The 22,272-nt window shown below is 38.9% G+C and overlaps 1 protein-coding gene across 3 annotated transcripts in view; it reads left to right on the forward strand.

Moving 5' to 3' along the window:
• Positions 1-22,272, forward strand: part of hdac7a (histone deacetylase 7a) — a 61,495-nt gene that overhangs the window by 33,223 nt on the left and 6,000 nt on the right. For all 3 annotated transcript variants that reach the window (XM_067591415.1, XM_067591416.1, XM_067591417.1), the window contains 19 exons: positions 2,700-2,890; positions 3,042-3,132; positions 3,805-3,925; positions 4,166-4,266; positions 4,792-4,914; positions 5,181-5,290; positions 6,232-6,333; positions 6,441-6,612; positions 7,206-7,411; positions 8,110-8,313; positions 13,226-13,457; positions 13,938-14,071; positions 14,449-14,569; positions 15,027-15,076; positions 15,710-15,817; positions 18,066-18,121; positions 18,627-18,714; positions 18,896-19,015; positions 19,122-19,219. In XM_067591415.1, coding sequence (XP_067447516.1) covers positions 2,700-2,890; positions 3,042-3,132; positions 3,805-3,925; positions 4,166-4,266; positions 4,792-4,914; positions 5,181-5,290; positions 6,232-6,333; positions 6,441-6,612; positions 7,206-7,411; positions 8,110-8,313; positions 13,226-13,457; positions 13,938-14,071; positions 14,449-14,569; positions 15,027-15,076; positions 15,710-15,817; positions 18,066-18,121; positions 18,627-18,714; positions 18,896-19,015; positions 19,122-19,219 — 2,428 coding nt within the window. The remainder of the gene's footprint in view (positions 1-2,699; positions 2,891-3,041; positions 3,133-3,804; positions 3,926-4,165; positions 4,267-4,791; positions 4,915-5,180; positions 5,291-6,231; positions 6,334-6,440; positions 6,613-7,205; positions 7,412-8,109; positions 8,314-13,225; positions 13,458-13,937; positions 14,072-14,448; positions 14,570-15,026; positions 15,077-15,709; positions 15,818-18,065; positions 18,122-18,626; positions 18,715-18,895; positions 19,016-19,121; positions 19,220-22,272) is intronic.

The following is a 22,272-nucleotide window of genomic DNA, read 5'->3' on the forward strand; positions in this document are numbered from 1 at the left end:
TGTTTCCATGTATAAGCATGTTCTCCTCTCCTTTTCCTCAGAATAAAGGCCTTGTTATTCATTGCTGTCATTACAGAGAATATGTGAGCATGGTTCTGTGTGTGTGTGTGTGTGTGTGTGTGTGTGTGTGTGTGTGTGTGTGTGTGTTTGCCAAGGGATTTCTGTTATTCCAGCCATGGTCGGCATTCAGACAGTCTCTCTGCATTCGTACCTCCTAATATGGAGGAGTACTGACACTGCAGCACACCCTCACGTACACACGCTGCTATGTCACATTAACCCAAACAGTGATGCTAATGAAACTACAGTAACTCAAGCTCACTGTGTGTGCACACATTTGCTTGTAGAAACAACACCAATAACATATCCGTCTTATTCAGTTCTATTCTATTCCCTTTCACCCATTTCCAGTGCTGCTGTTGGCATCAGGCCATCCTTCTCTATGAGTGACATTTAGCCTTACTTCACATACTGCAGCTTGACATCTGAGCACCAGGCGCAGCAGCACCAAGATGATGTCACACCAAGTTATTTCAAGGCTTGCTGTGTGTGTGTGTGTGTGTGTGTTTGTGTGTGTTTAAAGTTTTGGTTTAAGCATCAAGGCAGGTTTGTGCAATAGGTGTTTGCTCAAGCCTGTCTTACATGTGCAGCTATGGATAAGTGTGTCACATGTGAATATGTGTAAATGTCTTTGCTGTATTTGTGTGTTCATGTCTTCTGAATGTTTGTTCATGAGGGTTTGTGTGTGTGAGAGTTTATTTAATTGCACAAAGAGATAGATATACATGCAGTATTATCCACATGTGTGCATGTTAATGTGACTGTGAACACACATGAACATGGACACAAGTGAATGTCTGTATGTGTTTACAAATGTGTTCCTGTGTTTGTGTGTGAATCAGAGTGCATTTCTTTGTGCATGTGGGGGTATGTGTGTGTGTGTGTGTGTGTGTGTGTGTGTCATAGACAGAAACTACCCCCAGCCTTTTCCCAAGCTGTTCCCTTCCTGGATCCTGTTTTTAGCGTCGGATGAGGCAATCTTTCCCATTGAGTCAGCCATGCAATGCAAATAGCCCCAACAGCATGCAAAGATCATGGAAATGTGTGTGTATGTGTAAAAGCCAGCCAGACATACAGACAGACAGAGTGAGATAGTGTGAGTTTATGTGTAACACACAAAGAAAACAGACAGAGAGAACGTATGAGTTTGTTATTGTGTTTGTTATTCTATATTAACAGAGAGAGAGACATATAAAGTAGATATAACAACACTTTGTTGATCAGTTGTCAGTGTTTTAATCATATCGGCTGGTGCAGTTTGGGGTTGAGTGTCCTGCACTGGGTACCTTAACGGGGTGGTTGCAGTAGGAAGGGAGAGCCTGATTCATCCTTTTTACCGAACCACATTTTTCACAGCAAGTTGGGACTTCCAGTCACGCCTTTCATGTGTGGGATAGACCACTTATCAAATTCTAAGAGATGCAAAGAGTGTGTGCTGAGGGCTTGTCATACACGCAACATAGGCAGATAAAATATAACAGATATTAACCATGGCGGTTTTAAGGTGATTCATGTCTGCACTGTTTCTAGCTTTGGACTGGTAGTGTTCTGAGTATTACAGCTAAGTGATTTTGTGTTTAGATAATATCAAATGATTAGCTATGCATAGGTCATCAGCAACCATTATCTTCTCTCATCATTCTAAGCCCCAAAATTATACTGTGGTTTTCCTACCTAATCTAAATTGGTATATACTATTGTATTGGCTAATAAACTTTCAACACCTGATCATTTCTTTCAACTTTCAACAAAAGACTGAATACTTTGTTAGCCTTTTTCCAACTATGTTACAGTTCCTGCTATAGGCTCTGGTTGTGTATCAACAGCTGGACTCATATGTTGATGCTGAATGCTAACACAATGATACGTGTTTTTAAAGATGAGGTGTATATAGGGATTTTTCTTAGAATATGGACAGAAACCCCACTAACATGTTTCAGTTTTGTAAAAAGACTAATATAAGAAAATGTATTTTCTGTCAGAGGCTACTGGAACAAAGGTTAGCTTAACAAGGACATACTGTTCATAGCTAACATAGCAGTGCCCGGAGGGGCCTAGTTGCATATTGTGTTGCTAAAAAAAGATATATATATCTTGCTAAATATAATACATTTTCTAGGTTAGTAGTGATTGCTACCTGAAAAAAGCCTAAAGCTAAGTGTTTGCTCTCTGCAACTGATTCTAAAACTATAATTGAAGGTTATTATAATGTAGAGGGTGTTTAGGGTAGGGCAGTTTGCACAGTGAAGTGTTTCAGTAAAGTTTACTGTGTGACAGTATCCTCTACTGGAACATACAGTAAGTCTACCATGTCAGACATTTCACTTCATCTCATTTAAGTGTTTCTACAGCCATACCACAACAATATTTTAGTTAGTTTTTTTAGCTTTGTTTATATAAAGTCAGTTCTCTCAAAATGTTTAAAGATGGAGTTAACGTTCTGCTATGACTTTTGCAAATGCGGACCATAATTCTGGTGTATATTTTTTATGTTTTCTCCAAACACTGGTCACATTTGCTTCTGTTTACATGAGCTTACTGTCTCCCAGGTAGGGTTTCCCACAGAGTATTGTGTAAACCAAGTGATCTTAGTGGGGATGAATTGACGCCTCTCTCCTCTCCCAACCCTTGTCTCCCAGATTCCTCGGTGGCAGTGCCGGTGTCGTGTGCAGCCTTGTTTCCCATGGACCTCAGGGTGGGAGAACGGGGTATGCGCCCTGGTTCAGACACGGCGCTCCTCACCCCGTTGCACCCGCCGTTACTCCTCAGCCCATTCTCCCCTCAGCCCCGCACCTCCTTCTCCCAACAACAACTGCACCAGCACATCCGGGTAGGGAATATAAAACTTACAGTATTGATAATCCTCCTTTTGAAAGATTAAATTCAGTATTCACTGTCTGAAAAAAAACACTTCAGCTAGCTTCCTGAAAAAAACTGTACATGATTTTTCTTTCTTGTTTTTTATATGTTCGTGTGTCTAGTTTAATATGGAGCAGAGGAGGCGGGAACAGGAGCACCATGAGAAACAGCAGGAATTGCAGCAGCTAAAACACAAAGACAAGAGTCAACAGAGTGAGTCCCACACACACACACACATACATACATATATATATATATATGTGTATATATATATATATATATATATATATATATATATATATATATATATATAACTTCAATGACACTACCCTCTTACTACAAGTTTCAGTTTACAATTGAAGACCCACAGTGCTAATCATGAGCAGAGTGAGATCATTCCTCTTTATTGAACTGTGTTATTCCGCTTTTAGAGCTGTTTGCTTTGAAATGGGAGCTAAATATAACCTGACAAGTGGAGCTACAACAGTGGAGTTAAATATAGCTTTGAGTCTGGGCACAGGTCACTGGGTCAATATTGACTTGAGCACTCCTAGCACCTCCTGTCACCTCTGTGTGCACACATTTACAGACACACACACTCATACACGCAAATAGTAGAGAACATAGTCACAGACAAAGCGAGTGACCTTACCAATGCATCACACACACATGCATGCTTCCTCTTAACCATGCATACATGCATTTTCTAAAACTCCTCACAGTATTGTTCCAGTTGTCTTTGTCATAGATTTTACTATTAGTCAATAATTATGACTTGCACAAATATGCAAGGTTGGTTGTGCACACTAACCCACTGTCCTCTCGGCCTGGCCTTTCCTTGCTTTTCTATGTTTTTGATGGGTTGTTTGTGTGATTGATTGACAGGTGCGGTGGCCAGTTCCCTGGTGAAACAGAAACTTCAGGAGGTGATCCTGAAGAAGCAAAAACAGGCAGCGCTGGAAAGGACAAGCTCCAACACTCTGACTGCGACACCTGTAGCATACAGGTGACACAAAACGCATACATACACACACAAACAGAGCAAAAAGGAAAATATCGAAACACAAGATAGGCAACATGAGCGTATGTTTGAATGTACTATACAGTATACCAGTAAATATTGAAATAACTTAATACTTTTTCAGCTCTAAAATGAGAATTTTGAATGAACCTCTACCATATGTGGAATGATTGTTTACCCTCATGGTTTTGTGTCTCTTTGTATTTGTTTGTTATGTTTTCCCAGAAAGCTGGGCCCAGACCCCAGTGTTTCCTCCCAGAATCTGGTCTCGTCTCCATCACAGCCTTCTTCTGAGGGCTCAGAGGGGACGCCACTACGCAGGGCAGGTAAAACATCTGACATCAACCCTTAAAACTTTGACTTTGTCCAGAGCCAGCGACTGAAGTATTCAAATCCTTCAACTCAAAAGGCTTGATAAACAAAATTCTGTTTAATTTAATTAAATTAATTTAAGAGGCAGTGAAAGTGAATGAATTGTCAATGAATGTATTAATTTTCCTTTCATAATCACAGCTAGTATTGTATTTAACCTTTAAACTCCTATTTATCATGGTTGCCTGTATCTTTCATACCCACTTTAATCCTTCTGAAATCTTTTTGTACACCATTTTGTTTTTTTGCTGATTTACCACCAGTCATTGCATATTGGCAATCACACGTACAGTAGCCTATTACCCAATTCTTGATCTTTTGACCTTCTTCACTTCTAGTGTTTGGTAAATAGTGAAGATTTCATGAACAGGAAATGAGTTAAATTGCTGTCTTATGACCATCTCAAATGTATCAATGTAGTAAAATATTTGCACATAATCACATTAGGTAACCTTCCTCATGTTGCTTTAATTTGTCAGCGTCCGAGCCCAATCTGAAGGTGAAACACAAACTGAAGAAACATCTAAACACTCGCAAGAGCCCGCTCACCCGCAAAGAGAGTGCCCCGCCCACAATCAAACACCGAGTACCTGACACACTGGGTAACCAAACACGCACACACACATGCACACACACACACAGACAAAAATTCAAGAAAATGAACAGCAGCGATAATGCCTTATTGTTATTTGATGAGATAATATCAATGTCAAAATTATTTTAAAAACACAATTCTGTGATGTAAAAAAATGTAATGTAATAAAAATATTATCAAGATGCATTATCATTTACTAAACTAGCTCTCTCCCTCTCTCCCTCTCTCCCTCTCTCCCTCTCTCTCTCTCTCTGTCTCTGTCTGTCTCACCAGACTCGTCCCCCAGCAGCAGTAGTACTCCAGTCTCTGGCTGTAGTTCCCCTAATGACAGTCTGCCCAGTGAGAATGGGCTGCTGCCATCTGCAGGTGGCCTCTCACATGAGGTTAGCAAACACACATACAATCACACATAGATGAGCAATGTATGTATTTTGTTGTTGAGCCCTTTCAGAATATTTTATGAATTAAAACTGACTAAAACAATCTCACCTTAAGATAAAACATGTTTTTTTTACACCAAATCTTGTGTATCTCATTTGATAGAAAAATAGAAAAATGCTAAATAGTTTAAAAAAAAAAAAGCTTGATGTTTAAATGAAGTTGGATAGAGGAATGGAAACATTTAGATTGATAAAAAGACAAAAGCCTGAAGATGGTAGATACTTTCTTCTTGCCCATCCAGTAAGGCTGTTTTGTCTTAAAGATGGAAAAACACAAGCATTTTAAATAAGTAAGCACATGGTTTGTTAAGATGAGTTGTTGTTTCATGTACATGAACTGTGCTAAGACGCCGAGTAATGACATGTTTAAGACAACAACACAAGAGCATGGGGGCACTGAGTGTGTGTCAGCTGTTTATACATAATTCATTTAATCACTGAAAGTCAGAACAAAGGAACCTCTGTCACACCTGCTGTGGATGTCTGACTCATGATTCCCCAATGTCACAACAGCTCAGCTTTAAGTAGATTACATTATCTTAGATCACTGTCGATTCTTTTATTTAAATTGTAGATTTTACAATTTGTAAAAACTAAACATTTAGCAGAGAAAATGTGTGTATCTGTAGCAAAGCAGAGATCAGGGAGAGGTTTTAATCATGGGATACATAACCAAGTCTGGTCTTAAATGTTAAATGGGATTTCTCTTATCTCTCTTGTGTTGTAATGGCAAAAACAGCTGTTTTTATGAGTCCAGGTTTGAAAGATGTGTTGTTATTAACACAATTAAATTCAGATTTTAATATGAATGTTTATATGTTATGTTATGAGTAATATTATATGTTATTTCTAGATAATGTTTAATAATGTTTTGGCATTTCCAGGCACAGAAGCTGCTGCTCAGAGATGGCACTCTAGCTAATTTCACCATCCAGAGTCCCTCCACTTTGCCCACCATCACGCTGGGGCTACCGGCCAACGCCAGGGTAAGCACTGAACTGCAAGAACAACTTTTAAATTTAGCTGTGATAAAAGTTCAGATGGCATGTTGGCTGCACAGTAACTATAAGGCTGTTTCACTATCATTGTGCAGGCTGATGGAGAGCTGTCCTCTCTGAAGGTTGGCCAGGTGCCCATGGTTACAGCCGGGGGCTCACCGGTCTTCCTCCCTCTGAGCAGAGAGGATCAGGCTGGGCAGCTGAACCCTCACCTTCCTGTTATCATCCTGGAGCCTTCTGGACTGGTACACACTCCACTACTCACTGGTGAGACACACGCACATACATAAACATGTACATACATATACGCACTCAGGACAATGTGCACATATGTGAGGACAAAAGTGCCACAATTAGAGATGTTGAAATGCTGATAAGGAATTAGTCATTTTATTTTAACATTTCAGTCTAGGATTGTATGCACATGAACAAATACACAAAGCTCTTAACTCACACATTCAATACATAATCACGCAGCCTTGTATGGACACAAATACATGTATTAATTTGAAGCCATTGGGGAAGCAGTGGTTTTATGTAGGTCTTTTAATTTCAGTCTGAAATGTTAGAGTACCACCCAGTGGTTACATTTTGAATAATCATATTTTCTTCTTTTTTGCAAGTAAACCTCAATGGTGGTCACATACACATTTTGACAAAGTAGTATGTTTTAAAAAATGCAGTAAAGGACATTAACATTCTTATCTGTTACAAGGTCAAAGAATTAAAATTAAAATTGTTTTGAAGCCAGTAGGGTCAAAGTTGACACTTCAGTAACAATCGTGTGTTTGAGAAGTTTGTCTGTTTCTTCTCATGTTAACTATTTTCTTCTGCCCCTCTATCTCTCTGTCTCTCACCAGTTCCAGGCCTCGACTCCGTCCCACTGCAGTTTGCTCCTCAGTTAGACCACCTGTCTCCAGGAGGCTCTCACCCCCACAAACCCCTGAGCAGAACACGCTCGGAGCCCCTCCCTCAGAACCCCCGGACCCTTCACGCACATTTCCTCCAACAACAGCACAACACACAACTACTAGAGAGGCTCAAACAGCAGACACATCTGGGCAAGGTATGAGGAAGTGAATGCACTCACTCTGATTTGTATTCATTAAAATGATCAGCAAAAGCATTCCTCTCATGGACTTTTGAACTTGAATTTACTGGGTCTGCAAGTGAAATAGTGGACTCTCGTTATCACCAACATATTCTACACTTGCATCAGGTCAGACTGAAAGCTGCAGGCTGTAAACTCTTCAAGCTACCGTCATGGTAAAAGTGTTATAACCTTTGAAATTACTTACTGTGGAAGTGACTCAACACAGGAGACAACCTTGGCAGCAAATTAATTAATGTTATTTGCTCATATAAGACTTTTAGAAGATAACAAGTGATTGTGAAATTACTTGCTGGTATGAAGAGATTTTTGTAGCAGTCCTTCAGATTGAGAGCCATGACAATCTCACAGCTGCAATCTTGGTTGTGGACACAACAGTTTGAATAATTGAACACAGAGAACACTCAGACAAGACTGATCACCATACTCCCCTCATCTAAGTCCATTTAATCCACTTAATTCCACTTCAGCATGGTTTGATAAGGTTTAAATTGTGAAGTAACTGAACCAAATTCTAGTACAAAAGGTTTAATTGACCATTTCAGTGTTTGTTTGTATTTATCATGTCTTCATGTGAATGTTTAAATGCAAACACACTTGTATATTTTATACTGACTTGTTTATACCAAGTGTGTGTATGTGTACATGTGCAGCTAATGTCCAAGTCCAGTGAGAAGCCCAGACTGCATCAGATCCCCTCTGAGGATATGGACTCAGAGGATGGTGGCGGGACATCGCCTTCAGAGCCGGCCTATCAGAGCAGAGGGAGGGCAGAGTCTCTGAGGGAGGCGGAGCCAACAGCATCCAAGAGTCACGAAGAGCAAATCAACCTGCAACATGCACTCATACTCAACCAGGTTGGAAAATATAATACACTTTAACACATGAGATACAAACACACAGAGAGCAGGTAGATAGATGGAAGAAAACCATGTGACTGTTCTTCATTCAACAGTCCTGTAGATGGCAGCCTAACATATCCACACATCATTCTAGTTCTCGATGCATGCTGGTGTGGTTTGACATCTACTCATTACATCAAAGCGGTTATGTCAGTCTGTTGTTATAATGACAGGGAGCATGTAAGCTGAGCTATTACTCTTTAAGAAAAATTTTCACTCACTGTTCGGCAATATGATCCATTCTGAATCTCACTGGCCAGTCTGATTAGGCCAGAGTGAGTGAGAGGTAGCCTCTGCATGTTAGTGAGAAAGCTAAGCTCCTGGGAAATGCATTCTGAACTAGCTGGAGATGGGAAATGGCTTCATGGTCAAAAGGCCACAGCACCGGAAATTAAGATCAAATGTAGAGGAAGCAATGGCATGAATGGTGTTCTCAAGGTCAGCTCAGGATAGGCAGTGCAGGTGGAGGAAACAGAATTGAATGGTCTGAGTAAACCGATCAGAGTCAAAAATGACCCCCAGATTCATATTAGTATAATTAATATTAACAGAGTCAATAGATTACAGCTCTAGCAAGGGGTATAGTAATCCTGTTTCATAATACTATTCCATTTCTACTTAGGTCCAAGATTATAGATCCTAATGGGAGATTTACACTTACTGGCCACCTGTGTAATCTAATGCAATCCAATACAACAGCTCTGCCATAAATTCTACTTTTATGAAGTGTATACATTTTCAGTTTTTGTTGACATTGTCAGAAAGGTGATAATTCTACTCTATGTTTATTATTGAGGTCATAGTTGGTGGTGGTGGTGTACTGGAGTTCACTATATTGAAAATTGCTCCCTAATATTTTGCCACCCTCATGTGTTTTAATGGAGTGGATAAAATATTATTTTAATTTCTTGTTATATTAATTCATTTTCGATCACTATGTTGAACATATATGGCCCAAATTCCAATGACCCTATGTTTTTTTGTAAAGTTTTGAATTACTCCTAGATGATAGATCCACCAATATCTTTATTGGTGGCAATTTTAATTGCTTTTTGGATTCATCTTTATCATCCTTATCTTTGTCATCAGATCATCCTCTAAATCTCCTCCAATAATTAATTCTGTTCAAATATGAAATAATCTGATTAAATCTAGAAATATGGTAGATATTTGGAGAATATAACACCCTGACAAAAAGGAATATTCATTTTACTCTCATGTGCACCAGTCATATACTAGAATTGACTGCTTTGTAGTGGAGGCCGGTTCAGTCTCCAATATTAGCAACACACATAATCGCAGTATATTGATCTTTGATCATAGTCCCGTCACTCTGCAGCTACAGTCTTCCTTTCCCAAACCAAAATATAACGTAAAATTTAACCCCGTACTACTATTATCACCAGGTTTTAAGGAGTACATGAACAAAAGTCTCCGAGAATTTTTAGAGATCAGTGACAGTGGAGAAGTTTCAGACTCTACTCTCTGGGAAACACTTACTAAAGTTACTATGAGAGGATTTTTTATTTCTTATGAGACCTCGAGGAAAAAAGCTAAATCTAAAATACTGAAAGAAATTGAACAAGATATTATTCATAGAGAACAAATACATAAGATATCTCTACTACAGTCTGACTATAACAAGGTTCTGAAATTTAAATCTGAATAACTCAAACCTCAAAAATTATTATCAAGACAACTTAAAGGTGAGCTGACAAAGACTGCTATCCTTAAAATACAGTCCAAAACCGGACAAATACTTACAGATCATCAAGATATTAACAGTTGTTATAAAGAATTTTACTCCGGTCTTTATACCTCTTCTTCCACAGCAGCAGAGAAAGATTACTGTCAGTTCTTTAGTTCTTTTGCTTTGCCACATCTAAATGAGAGTAATCTGCATTCTCTGGAAAGAATGTTTTCTGTTGCTGATTTATTCCCCACAGGTAAATGTCCTGGACCAGATGGGTTTGGAGCTGAGTTCTACCAAGCGTTTCATGAGCTTTTAACACCTTTCTTACTCAGAATGATTAATGACTCAATTGCAAGAAAAACACTTCCACCTTCTCTTTACAAAGCAAATGCATGTCTGTTATTGAAAAAGGGAAAACATCCCGTGGATCCTGCCAATTATAGGCCCATTTCCTTGCTCAATTTTGATCACAAATTTTAACAAAAGTATTGGCCACTAGATTAAGTAAACATGTAGCAACACTTATCCACCCAGATCAAGCAGGCTTTATCCCAGGCTGGCTTTCCTTTTTTAATGTGCGTCACTCGTTAAATATATTGCATTCTGACTGGGGTAAAAACACTCAAACAGCTGTCTAGACATTGGATGCCCAGAAAGCCTTTGAATCTATTGAATGGCCATTTTTATTTGAAACTTTGAGGACATTTGGATTTGGTAAGATTTTTGTGGACTGGATTGAAATTCTTTATCACTCTCCTAAATTCTCTAACATAACAAATAATATCTCATCAGAGCCATTTAGTCTATATTGGGAAGTGAGACAGGGAGATTGCCCATCTCCTTTGTTATTTAATATAGCACTTGAACCTTTGGCAATTGGGATAAGACGTCATCCTCATCAAGCATATTACAGCTTCTACATCAGAATGTCTTGTTTCACAATACGCAGATGATATACTTGTGACCTTAATAAATCCTGAAGTTCTTATTCCTCATCTTTTACAATATATTAAATCATTCAGTAAAATTTTTGGTTACACAACAAATTGGGCTAAAAGTGAACCTATTTTACTGGAGAAAATACAGTTTTACAGGATTGCCCTGTTAAGTTTGTTCAGGATTATATCACATATTTATGACTTAAAATCTCAAAAAATCCTTAAATTAAATTTGTCAGAAGGCATTGATAAACTAAAATGTAGCATAGAATACTGGACTTTGTCTCTATCTATGATGGGCAGAGTAAATGCCATTAAGATGGTATCTCTACCAAAGTTTTTATATCTTTTTCAAAATCTTCGAAATTGATCTCAGCTGACTATTTTAAGAAGTCAATCATTTTTTAATTTGTTTGGGGTTGTAAAAACACAGATTATCTAAAAACATCTATTTAGGCCCACTCTGGATTGAAGTCTGGGTCTTCCAGTATTTAAAGATTACTATTGGGCAGCTAATACTGGCAGTGGGGTTCTCCAGACCATTAGTCACTCAATTCTGCCCCCATGTGGCTAAAATTAGAGATTATGTCCTTAATAAAACTATATGCCTCACTGTCCTCCTTACTTTTTACAAATCATGCATCTGCTATTAAGTCAGTAAGTCACAATTTTGTTGTCAGAAATTCACTGAAGATTCTTACTCAAATTAAATATATCTACAAAGTCTCTAGTATTTCCATATATATACCATTTTGCCACAAACACGCCTTTACTCAAGCATTGCTGGATAACATGTTTGCTACATGGTGTGTGAAAGGGCGCATAAAGGACTTCAATTTAGACAACAAGTTTGCATCTTTTGGTCAATTCAGCTTGAAGTACAATCTACCTCACTCTAATCTTTTAGATTAGATGCAACTCAGGCATTTTGTGAGGGAAAACTTCCCCCATTTTGAGTCCACTTGTGAGAGACGTACTCTTTTGGGATTCCTTTTCTTTTGCCAGAGAGTAAGAAGCCTATAATTAAATTTGTTAGTTTTTTCTAAGGACTCTGTGTCTGTCAACTGTATTAAGAGAGCTTCGGAGAGGGAAATCAATGCTGTGTTGCCTGATAAAATATGGAGGACTGCACTTTCTCATATTCATAGCTGTTCAATAAACATCAGACATAGGTTAATTTAGTTCAAAGTGATTCACCATTTTCATTACTCTAAGGTCATGTTACATAAATTTTATCCCTCTGTGTCTCTAATCTGTGATAAGTGTAAATCGAATGATGGTACATTGTTGCAGTTATTTTGGGACTGTCCACTAATTCATTCATTCTAGTCAAGAATTTTTTTCTTTTTCTGGGGTTTACCACAGGACTCTCTCTTGACAGGGACTTGGCTCTCTTTGGATACTCCGAGGACTCTTAAACTCTCCCTTCACACATTCAAACAGTTTTATTGATGGGCATAGTACTAGCAAAATAAAAACCTTATTCTCAAAGACTGGAAGACGCCAACTGTGTCTTCCAGTCTTTAGAAACATGCTTTAGAAACTGGTTGCATGAACTTGTTTTGATTATCCAAATGGAGAAACTGCGATTAAAGAATTTAAAAGGCCAACTTAAATGGGAATAATCATGGGGTCCCTTTTTGCAATATCTGGACTCAGTTTGACCGTATTTATATGTATACATAAATTGGGTTTTTGTCTTTTTCTGTTTTCTTTGGGTTTTTTTTATACTCCTATTTTTGTTGGGCTGTAATTAACAGTCACATATGGACGATTTGTACTGTTATGTGCTTTTGTGTCCTTGACACGTGGCTAAGATGAACTTTTCTTACTTATATCTTACTTATATCCCTCTCCCCTGTTGTGTGTGTGTGTGTGTATGTTTAAGTTGGTTTTGAGTATTGATTTTTTTGTGTGGTTTATATGTTGCTATGAATAATGTGTCAATAAAAATGATACACCAAAAAAAATTTGAGTCAAAAAAGATTCAGATTACTCTAGGTGATACAGGTCAGATAAGAGGGGCCAAATAAAACTTTTCTGAAAACAGTAGTTAAAATAGTCAACAATTTTTTGAAATGAAGACGATCCAGCTAACAATATTTTCTGTGGTTCTGGAATAAGATCTTTGGGTTTCTGCAGTTTCTGTTCTGTACCTGCCTTTCCCTTACTAACTTTTGTATTCTGTGTACCTCCAGTTATATCTAATACTTGACTATGTTTCATCTTTCTTTAGTCGTTGCTATGGGAACAGCAGAAGCAGCTACAGCAGCTGCATCGACAGATGGAGACCCTGGCAGTGCCCATGTTACGTGGCGGAGGAAGTGGCGGAGTTGGTAGCAGTCTGGGTGTCCATCGCCCCCTGTCACGTACACAGTCATCCCCAGCTTCAACATCTCTCACTCTGCCCGAGAAACCCCTCAGTCTGACAGGACAGGACACCAGCAGCAAACCACGCTTCACCACTGGTGAGTCAGACACGCTCATACAGTATTATGATTGGTAGGTATAAATAATTCAACTAATTCTCATCATCTAGCATGATGCACTGACCAGCAGAGGTAAATGTCAAACCATAAGGAAACTCTTCACCTAGTAGAGATCTTAAAAATGCAGACCAAAATAGTCTTAATTATGCCTTAACTAATGGTATCTGTGAGTGGTTGAACCTTTATAATTGCAAGCACAGGTTGACTTGTGCTCTTCTGCTGGGAAAGTTCAAGAGGTGCTGTAGATTCCTTGTCCATGTCCTTAAACCCCAAATGATTAAATGTCTTTGTCTAGTTTAATATAGCATATAAACGTGGCTTTCTGATTGTTTTTGAACATAATTAAAAAAGTGTAAGACGTGGCAATAAAACTAACATTGAACAAGATGTGAAAAAGAAAAGTCAGTCTCCTGATGCAACTGGAACCTGAGGTCAATTCTTTTGTGTGTGTGTGTGCAGGGCTGGTGTATGATTCTCAGATGCTGAAGCACCAGTGCACATGTGGAGACAACAGCAGTCACCCAGAGCATGCTGGGAGGATACAGAGCATCTGGTCCCGACTACAGGAGAGAGGCCTGAGGGGGCAGTGTGAGGTAATGACATGAGACACACAAAGGAAACATGCACACACACTGATTAGGCTAGTCTGGTATCAATAATGTTGAGGATGTGCTAATTTGTGTAGAAAGTGAGTTGAATTTTAATAAAGGCTATTTGAATCACATGTCATCCTACCTAGAAAAGTGTGATCTTAAAATAGAAAGATTGAGTTTACAGGTAAATGAGTTTCTGTTGGAGCAGTGACTCTGCAGGCTCTGCTACCATTAATTACAGATTATTCATTATCTATATGCCTCCACATGATACGTCAAATTCTTGATCCTCTGGGCTTCCAGATGTGTATTGTCTCTTTCTACAGCATCTAGTATTGGAGATGGGAAATTAGAATTAAAATTTTGTGTTCATACAGAGTATTCGTGGTCGTAAAGCCACTCTGGAGGAGCTACAATCAGTCCATACAGAACGTCATGTGTTGCTCTACGGCACCAACCCGCTCAACAGACTCAAACTGGACAACCGCAAACTGGCCGGTATGTTACACCTCAGACTAATAGATTTGTAAATTCAAATTTATGTAGTTTGTAGTATGTAGTTTCAAGACAAATTCAAATAAACTAATAGTGAACATGAAAGATGTTTTCTCTGCAGAGCAAATATGATCACGACCACTAAAACCAGTGTTCCAGATGTCCAATTCAGAGCTCAAACTATATCATGAACATTTACTTTTCAATTATAATATTTTTGAGCTATGTTAATTAAGTTAAAAAGAAATTGCAAACATGTAATGGTGGTACATAGCATACTGGATACATCATCATCAATACAATTTTCTCATGCCATAAATACTCATGTCAGGCCAGCTTATGCCTTTTCTTTTTATTAGCTGTGTTATCATAAAAAAAAATATTTTGAAAAGAATAACAACCTGAAATCTTTAATTGAATGAATTTATAAATATGTATGATCATGTTTCTGTTTCCTCAGGAATCCTCTCTCAAAGGATGTTTGTGATGTTACCATGCGGGGGTGTAGGGGTAAGAGAAAAGACACACACGCACAAACAACTCTATTTTAGATCATAATTCTCCAGAGGTCTTAATGAAAGCTATACGATATAACATAATCACTGCGTTGATGAAAGACAATATTGTTTCAAATAAAAGCAGCAAAGACAAGCAAAGAAAATTACAAGAAAGAAAGACAGAAAGAAAGACAGGATATTAAAGAGGAAAAGAGAGTTGGCTTGGCTCAGAAATAACGTTTGCCTGACAGTCCGTGTCGAACCATGGCAAGTCAGACTAATGAGAACAACATGTCCATGACCAGGGATAAAAGAAATGCCTTGGATTTCACTGTCCAAGCCAGATGGACAGTAATGCCAGTTTGTGAACAAACAGAGAAGAGAAAAAACTGAACGGAAAAGAAAATTACCAGCAAATATGGCTCTGGCCTCGAAACAGGGGAGTAAAGCATACGTTTTAAGTCACAGTTGTACATTGTGTCATTCATTTCTTAGAGAAAATTTTCTTTCATCGATTCAAAGGGATTTTAGACATAGTCAGGATTCATTCAACAGCAGGTATTATAAATAGGTCCTCACATATGGATAAGATTTTTTTTTTATTCTGTCATTTAGTGGGCTTAATCATTTGTCTGTTGATTGGCAGGTTGATAATGACACCATCTGGAATGAATCGCACACCTCCACAGCGTCACGCATGGCAGCAGGCAGCGTCGTTGAGCTGGCCGTCAGAGTGGCCAAGGGTGAACTAAAGGTGAGAAACCCAGAAGTGATTCTGTCAATCTGTCTGATTGGTTGTGGAAAAAATTTGTTGCCTTACATCCAAGACTTCATTACATTTCTGTAGCAATTTCTTGTTTGAGTCACTCACCTTGCATTGCCTTCAGCGGGTGTTGGAGTGATGCAGAAAATTCATCAAATTCAAATTAAAACTTGGTTTTCTGATTAAATGCTCTCAAAAACATTTATGTCAAACCTCGCCACATACTTGTATATGACTGTACAGAGAATATATAAATGATGATGAATGGATGAAGTGGAGGAAAGGAATGCCCCAATGCAATACAAATTTAAACGGTTATGATATTGTTTTAATCATGAAAAACACATGTAGACTAAATGGACATTTGCTATGTCAGAAGTTGGAAAAAGCAGATGGTTTGGCAGATATAAAAATTACAGATTTACCGTTATACTCATGCACACAAAGTGTTTTTCAGTCACTGGATCATGGACCAAAAACAACTTTTGGAACACAAAGTTATTGTGAGGTAATTTGGGAGTTTTTATCCACCACTGGCAGCCTTTTGTTCATGTATGTCAACTAACAGGATCAGAGAGAAACATGAACTTCCACATACATCCGGAAAAGGAGCATGCCTCACCCTGCTTTAAGGAGCGACCAACCCACTTCAAAGTCCAATGGGTTTCAGAGAAGAGCTTTCCTGTCACATCATGGCCTAAATGTTCCTTTTCCTCCTCACAATGATGGGTCTGGGATAAACATAATTTGTTTCTTTTTTTATTTATAGTGGTTAACCCTTAGAGACCGACCATAGAGCCATTTTTGTGTTTTTTAGGGGGGCGGCAGGGGATCTTTAGGGGGAAATAGCAGGTAACAGTATATGTCACATAGAAATGGTGTACATCGTCTGAAAGCTGGGAACCTGAAGATTAATTTGAGATGCAGCTCAGCACTGTGTGTCAAGTTTTTCTAGTCATAAATCTGTAGTAAACATTGTGTTTTGGTTAGGTGCCTATTCAAAGGATTTAGAACATTATGATGGAAGTATATGATGGTCATTCCCCGACTCAATTACAGCTCATCAGTTGTTGCAGCAGTTTTATGGGTTGATATCATTTATTACAGCCTCTGAAAAACAGTAATGTCAGCTGAGATCGCAGACACCCCCACGGGTCTCTGAGGGTTAAATATTCTGTAAGTATACAATTGGCAAAAAGTATTCATTGCTGGCAACCACAATCCAAACAGTTATACCCTACAAAAAAAGGTTGTGTAAAACAGGGCAGGCAGGCAGAGAATGAAAATGAAAAACAATAAACACAACCCTGAGGCTCCGTCTATACAGAGCAGTGGTACTGTAGTATACAACCACTACACTACACAGCAACCACAGTACAACCACTCCGCTTCAGCAAAGCTTTGTTTTGGCTTCACATATTGTAGGGAGAGCATGTATACTAAATAAACTAATACATCTTTATATTGTTAGAACTTGTACATTTGATCTTCTGTCTTCATGAAATGTTTGACTTCATGCTTTGAGTTTTACTCACAGGGGGTGATAAAGAAGTATAGTTCAGAATATATTGAACTTATAGAATAGACCTTTCTCACAGCAGACATTTTGACTTGACATGTTAGGAAAAGCACAGGTGTTGTTAATAACATTAACGATGGCTCCATTGTGTTTGAGTGTGCCAGTAAAACTGAATTCAGTCAGCTAAACTGAATTCTTTAATTTAATCTTTAATTTTATGACATGTCAAAATATCTTCCGTGAAAAAGGCACATATGAATGCTGAATGCTATGTCATATATGAAGGCATAAGACAGAGAACATATTTCATGTGACTGAAAGATTTATACTGGATTTAAAGCCATAATAAGTCAGTTTTTAAAAAACTTTTCTCTATAAAATGCAAATATATCCTAATTAAATATTGTGACTTATAAACAACAATTATTTTGCATTTCTCAACTGATCATAATTGAAGCCTGTTGTCATTGCAAGCAGTACTGATGTGAACAAACCTTTAAAATCATCAGGAAACACTGATCTTCGATTTAGTGTGTCAAGAGACCTGTCAAACAATTAAGTGATAACTTTTTCCCATACTGTCGTGAGTTTTGGTGGTGGGTAATATTCTTTATTTGTGTGCCAAAACAATTCCTTACATTATTAAAAACTGTGAGATTTTACACCAGAAGTGCTTCATATCCAGTGACACACTAATTAATAACACATTTCTCTACACAGAACGGCTTTGCTGTGGTCAGACCGCCAGGGCACCACGCAGACCCCTCCAATCCAATGTAAGTGTGTGTGTGTGTGTGTGTGTGTGTGTGTGTGTGTGTGTGTGTGTGTGTGTGTGTGTGTGCACGTGCGCATGTGTGTGTCACATGCTCAGCCTGACCACAGTCAGTTTTCCTGTTCTTGCTGCACTGTCAGCAGCTTTGTGGGGGATATTTATGAAGTGACAGAGAGACAAAGGTACAAAATAAGGAAGATTAATACTTTTTTGTGTTTTTTTTTTGTGTGTGTATGTAGTTTTTCTTTTTTTACTGATGCTTGTTCTAACCATCTTCTCATTTATCCTGAGCACAGTCAAGTATGACTGTATGGTTTTCCATTTTTGACATATACATTAACAGATACTTTTATGAAGAATAGTGAGTGCAACATGAAAACAAGCCACACACACACTACACACAACCAGAACTCAATTCAAAAAAAGAATGGTGTCAAAGAAATGAGCCAAAGTTATAATGTTATTCTAAACTGTAATTTAACTTATATCCACTCTGGCTGTCTCTACAGGGGTTTCTGTTACTTCAATTCAGTGGCCATAGCTGCCAAGCAACTCCAACACAAGCTCAGCGTCAGCAAGATCCTCATTGTTGACTGGGTAAGAGACAGCTTGTCAACTCTGGCCTCATGCTGGTATTTTCACTGCTGTTGTTTATATAGATGAAAATACTCATGAATGTACTCAAAGCACATCTATGATACTCAGAAGTGAATTTAAATCCTGTGGTTACACCACTGCACATATAGTATTCCTATATCTACCCCTATCCTGTTGCTAGGATGTTCACCACGGTAACGGGACCCAGGAAATTTTCTACAGCGACCCCAGCATTCTCTACATCTCACTTCATCGCTATGATGACGGGAACTTCTTCCCTGGCAGTGGGTCGCCAGCTGAGGTGGGTGACGTGTCAGAGCCTGACATATGACAGTGAAACTGCATATCTTTACCGAGTGATAGTGCAACATGAATGAGATCATTTCTAAATGAATTTTTGGTTTTAGGTCGGCTCTGGAGCAGGTGAGGGCTTCAATGTGAATGTGGCGTGGACGGGAGGACTGGACCCACCCATGGGAGATGCCGAGTACCTCGCTGCATTTAGGTAGAACCAACTACTGCTCTTTTTAAACACTACAACACAATGATTAGATAGAATTATAATGCCATTATATCTTATGTGGGGTCACGCGATCTGCAGTTCTTTCTCATAATGGATGGAACTGCATTCATCAGTCACATTTTTGATGTGTTTGGTGTTTGTTTTAGCATGTTCTAAATGTGGTAACAATAGCTGTTTTTAATTCATGTCTTGGATGTAAGCTAACATCAAAAAAAGTCTAAATAAATTGTGTCCACTGTTTTGCTGCCACCACTACTTCAGTTTTTGTTGATCAGGATCAGGAACTCTGGTGGAGTTGTAATCAGACACTTTCTCTCACTTCCTTCACACTGAACCACAACAAACACACTTAAGCTGATCAGAGGCTTCACATCGCCTCTGACGTAATTAATAATCCCTGTCATTTGGAGAGCATGTGTCTGGCGCTCTCTGTTTCCAATAACTTTTGATGCTTTACAGTAAATGCTCTCCAGGTCTTATGTTTGACAGAATGTCGACGGTTACTTCCTGCTCGTGGGTTGGATAATTGTCATCGGTGGGTGGTTGGCACCAATAAAGTTTCAGTAGTGTGGGCCTTCTGGTTGTCTGGTGCATCCAACACCAAGGAAAACTGTGGCAACCGCATGGTTACTGGAAAAGGGGCACAGTGACAAACTCGCAGACATAAAGGGGGAAACTGCACACATGCACACAAGCATACATGTGTTTATATACAGTTCTTGTCCAATAACACATGTGTTGAAACATGTATGGTTGGTGGGCCATAATCATAAGAGTGTAATGACAAAATAGGGCAGCACCCTCAGCAAACATCTGCTTCAGTGCATTTAGTTCCTGTCATTACTGTGTACCTCCAATAATACACAAAGTCATTTACAATCGTTGAGAGATAATGTCATGCACCCAGTGTTTTTATTAGTCTGGAGGAAGGAAAGCATTTAATGCAGCTTTGAATTCATTATATCGTGTTTTCAGATTCATTTGCTCATAATTTAGGTTTGAATTTGCCCCACCCTGTTTGTTCCTTAACAGCAGAACAGAAAATTATGAGCACAATGAACTAGGTAATGCTGGCTTCAGTGTTCTGTTTTCATGGTGAGTGACCTCCCTAATGTTTTGGATGTTGTGAAGTTTTTGTTATACTGAGAGGGACTTTTGTGCCTTCCAGAGTTTGATTTTTTTTTTCAAATTTAAAACAGAATCTGTTATGAAAAGTATTTAATGACAACATAGAGTTTAACCAGTCTCCAAAGTGATCAAATCTAGGAAGAATTGAAGGGACATGCTCCTTCAAGTTCAATGGGAATGACAAACTGATTCAAATTATCATTATTATTACATAATGACAATCGTATGGCTTAGTATTCAGATCTGGACCTAATAGAAGTTCAATCTGCTTGGAGCTTCAGATGACGAGAGTTCACCACATCAAAACAGTTCAGATAATTGTTTGCTCAGTTACAGAAAACAATACTCATCTCAGGACCTTAGGATGTGATTTAAGTTTGGATCACAGATTCCAGGTGAAACTTGAGTTGCAGTGTAAACTCACACTTCTTACCAGTGCGATGTGGTGCCTTTTTATACTGGAGAAGAATTCAGAATTAATGACAAGTCATGTCTTTGGCGGGCGCTTTGAGCCTTTAGTTGGATGGTAGAGAGTGAGACATATGACAGGAAATGTGTTAGTGAGAGAGGTGGGATGACATGCAACAAAGGTGGACCCAGCTAATAATAATTATCATTATTTTACCATAGGTCCACATAATCTCATTTTAGGCCCTAATGGGGAGGCCTGTTGCCTTAACAACTCATAAAGAGCATTATTCCTTTCATATGGAGTCGAAATCTAAAAGGCCCCCACCTCCCACCCACCACTTACACGCCATCCACCTCCCCTGTAAATGAATAAAGTTTGCAAATGCTGAACGGTCTGTGGGTGAAAAACTAAATGTAAAAGCAATTTAATGGAATACATTTTATGGGTTTAAGTTTGTGAGTGCTTCAACTTCAGAGGGGGAGCTTTGTTGCATTTTCACCTTATCCTTCATTCTCACCCCCCTTCTTTTCCATCACCCCCAGCCCAAGCCCCATCACCCCACACACACATTCTCCCTCTTCCTCTCCTCCTTTGATTGATCTTTAATAAGCGTCCCCTTCTCTTCTCCACCCTCCCTCCCTGCCTCCATCTTTCCATTAGTTTGTCTGTAGTTACATTCTCTGGGGGGAGCGTGGCAGCTTTAATGGGTCTACAGGGGAGGTGCGGTTGGTTTTTGCGGTTATGTGTGGGGATGAGTGAGGAGTGTGTGCGTGCTCTGCTTCATATCCACGTGAATATGATAAAGTTTAAGTCTGCTTTATGGATTGACTTTATTTAATGAATCATTAGGTAAGACACCCCCAACATACAACATACAGCATTATAAAAAGAGGACAGAGTAAAATTATTTCCGCTTGTGTGTTTGCATCCGTATGTGCATGAAAATTCATCATCAACATTCTGTTGTTTTTGTCTTTGTGTTGTGTATTTGTATGTATATACTCATGCTGGAATGTGTTGGTGTGTTTTATCTCTGTCCTCATTTTTGTCTATGAGCTCATGTTGTCCATCTGCACGCAGTCATGACAGCAGTATGTGTTTGTATATGTGTGTGTATGTGTGTGTGTGTGTGTGTGTGTGTGTGTGTGTACAAAAGGGAGGGAGGGAGGTCTCCAAAGTCCCCAGGCAGAATAATGAAGGTAAATGGATCCCAGATGGACTGTTTTTCCTCTTTTCTCTGTGTTGTCAATGACGTGAGGAGAGTGACAAGCCTCTAATGGGAAACAGACTCACACACTCTGGCTTTGAACTCCACCGACAGCATCGAGCTGCAGAGTCGAGCCTCTCCCCGCCTTCAGGACAGCAATGCTCTCTTTCTTAATAAGAATAGCATTAAGAAAACTTTCATCTGCTTAAAGTCCACAAACAACACTGAGCAGCTTCAATAGTTGACTAAACAATACGGCTTTGTCAAGCAGACTTGTCTTACTTGAGG

The sequence above is a fragment of the Thunnus thynnus genome, chromosome 6, assembly GCF_963924715.1.
Source record: "Thunnus thynnus chromosome 6, fThuThy2.1, whole genome shotgun sequence".
NCBI lineage: Eukaryota > Metazoa > Chordata > Actinopteri > Scombriformes > Scombridae > Thunnus > Thunnus thynnus.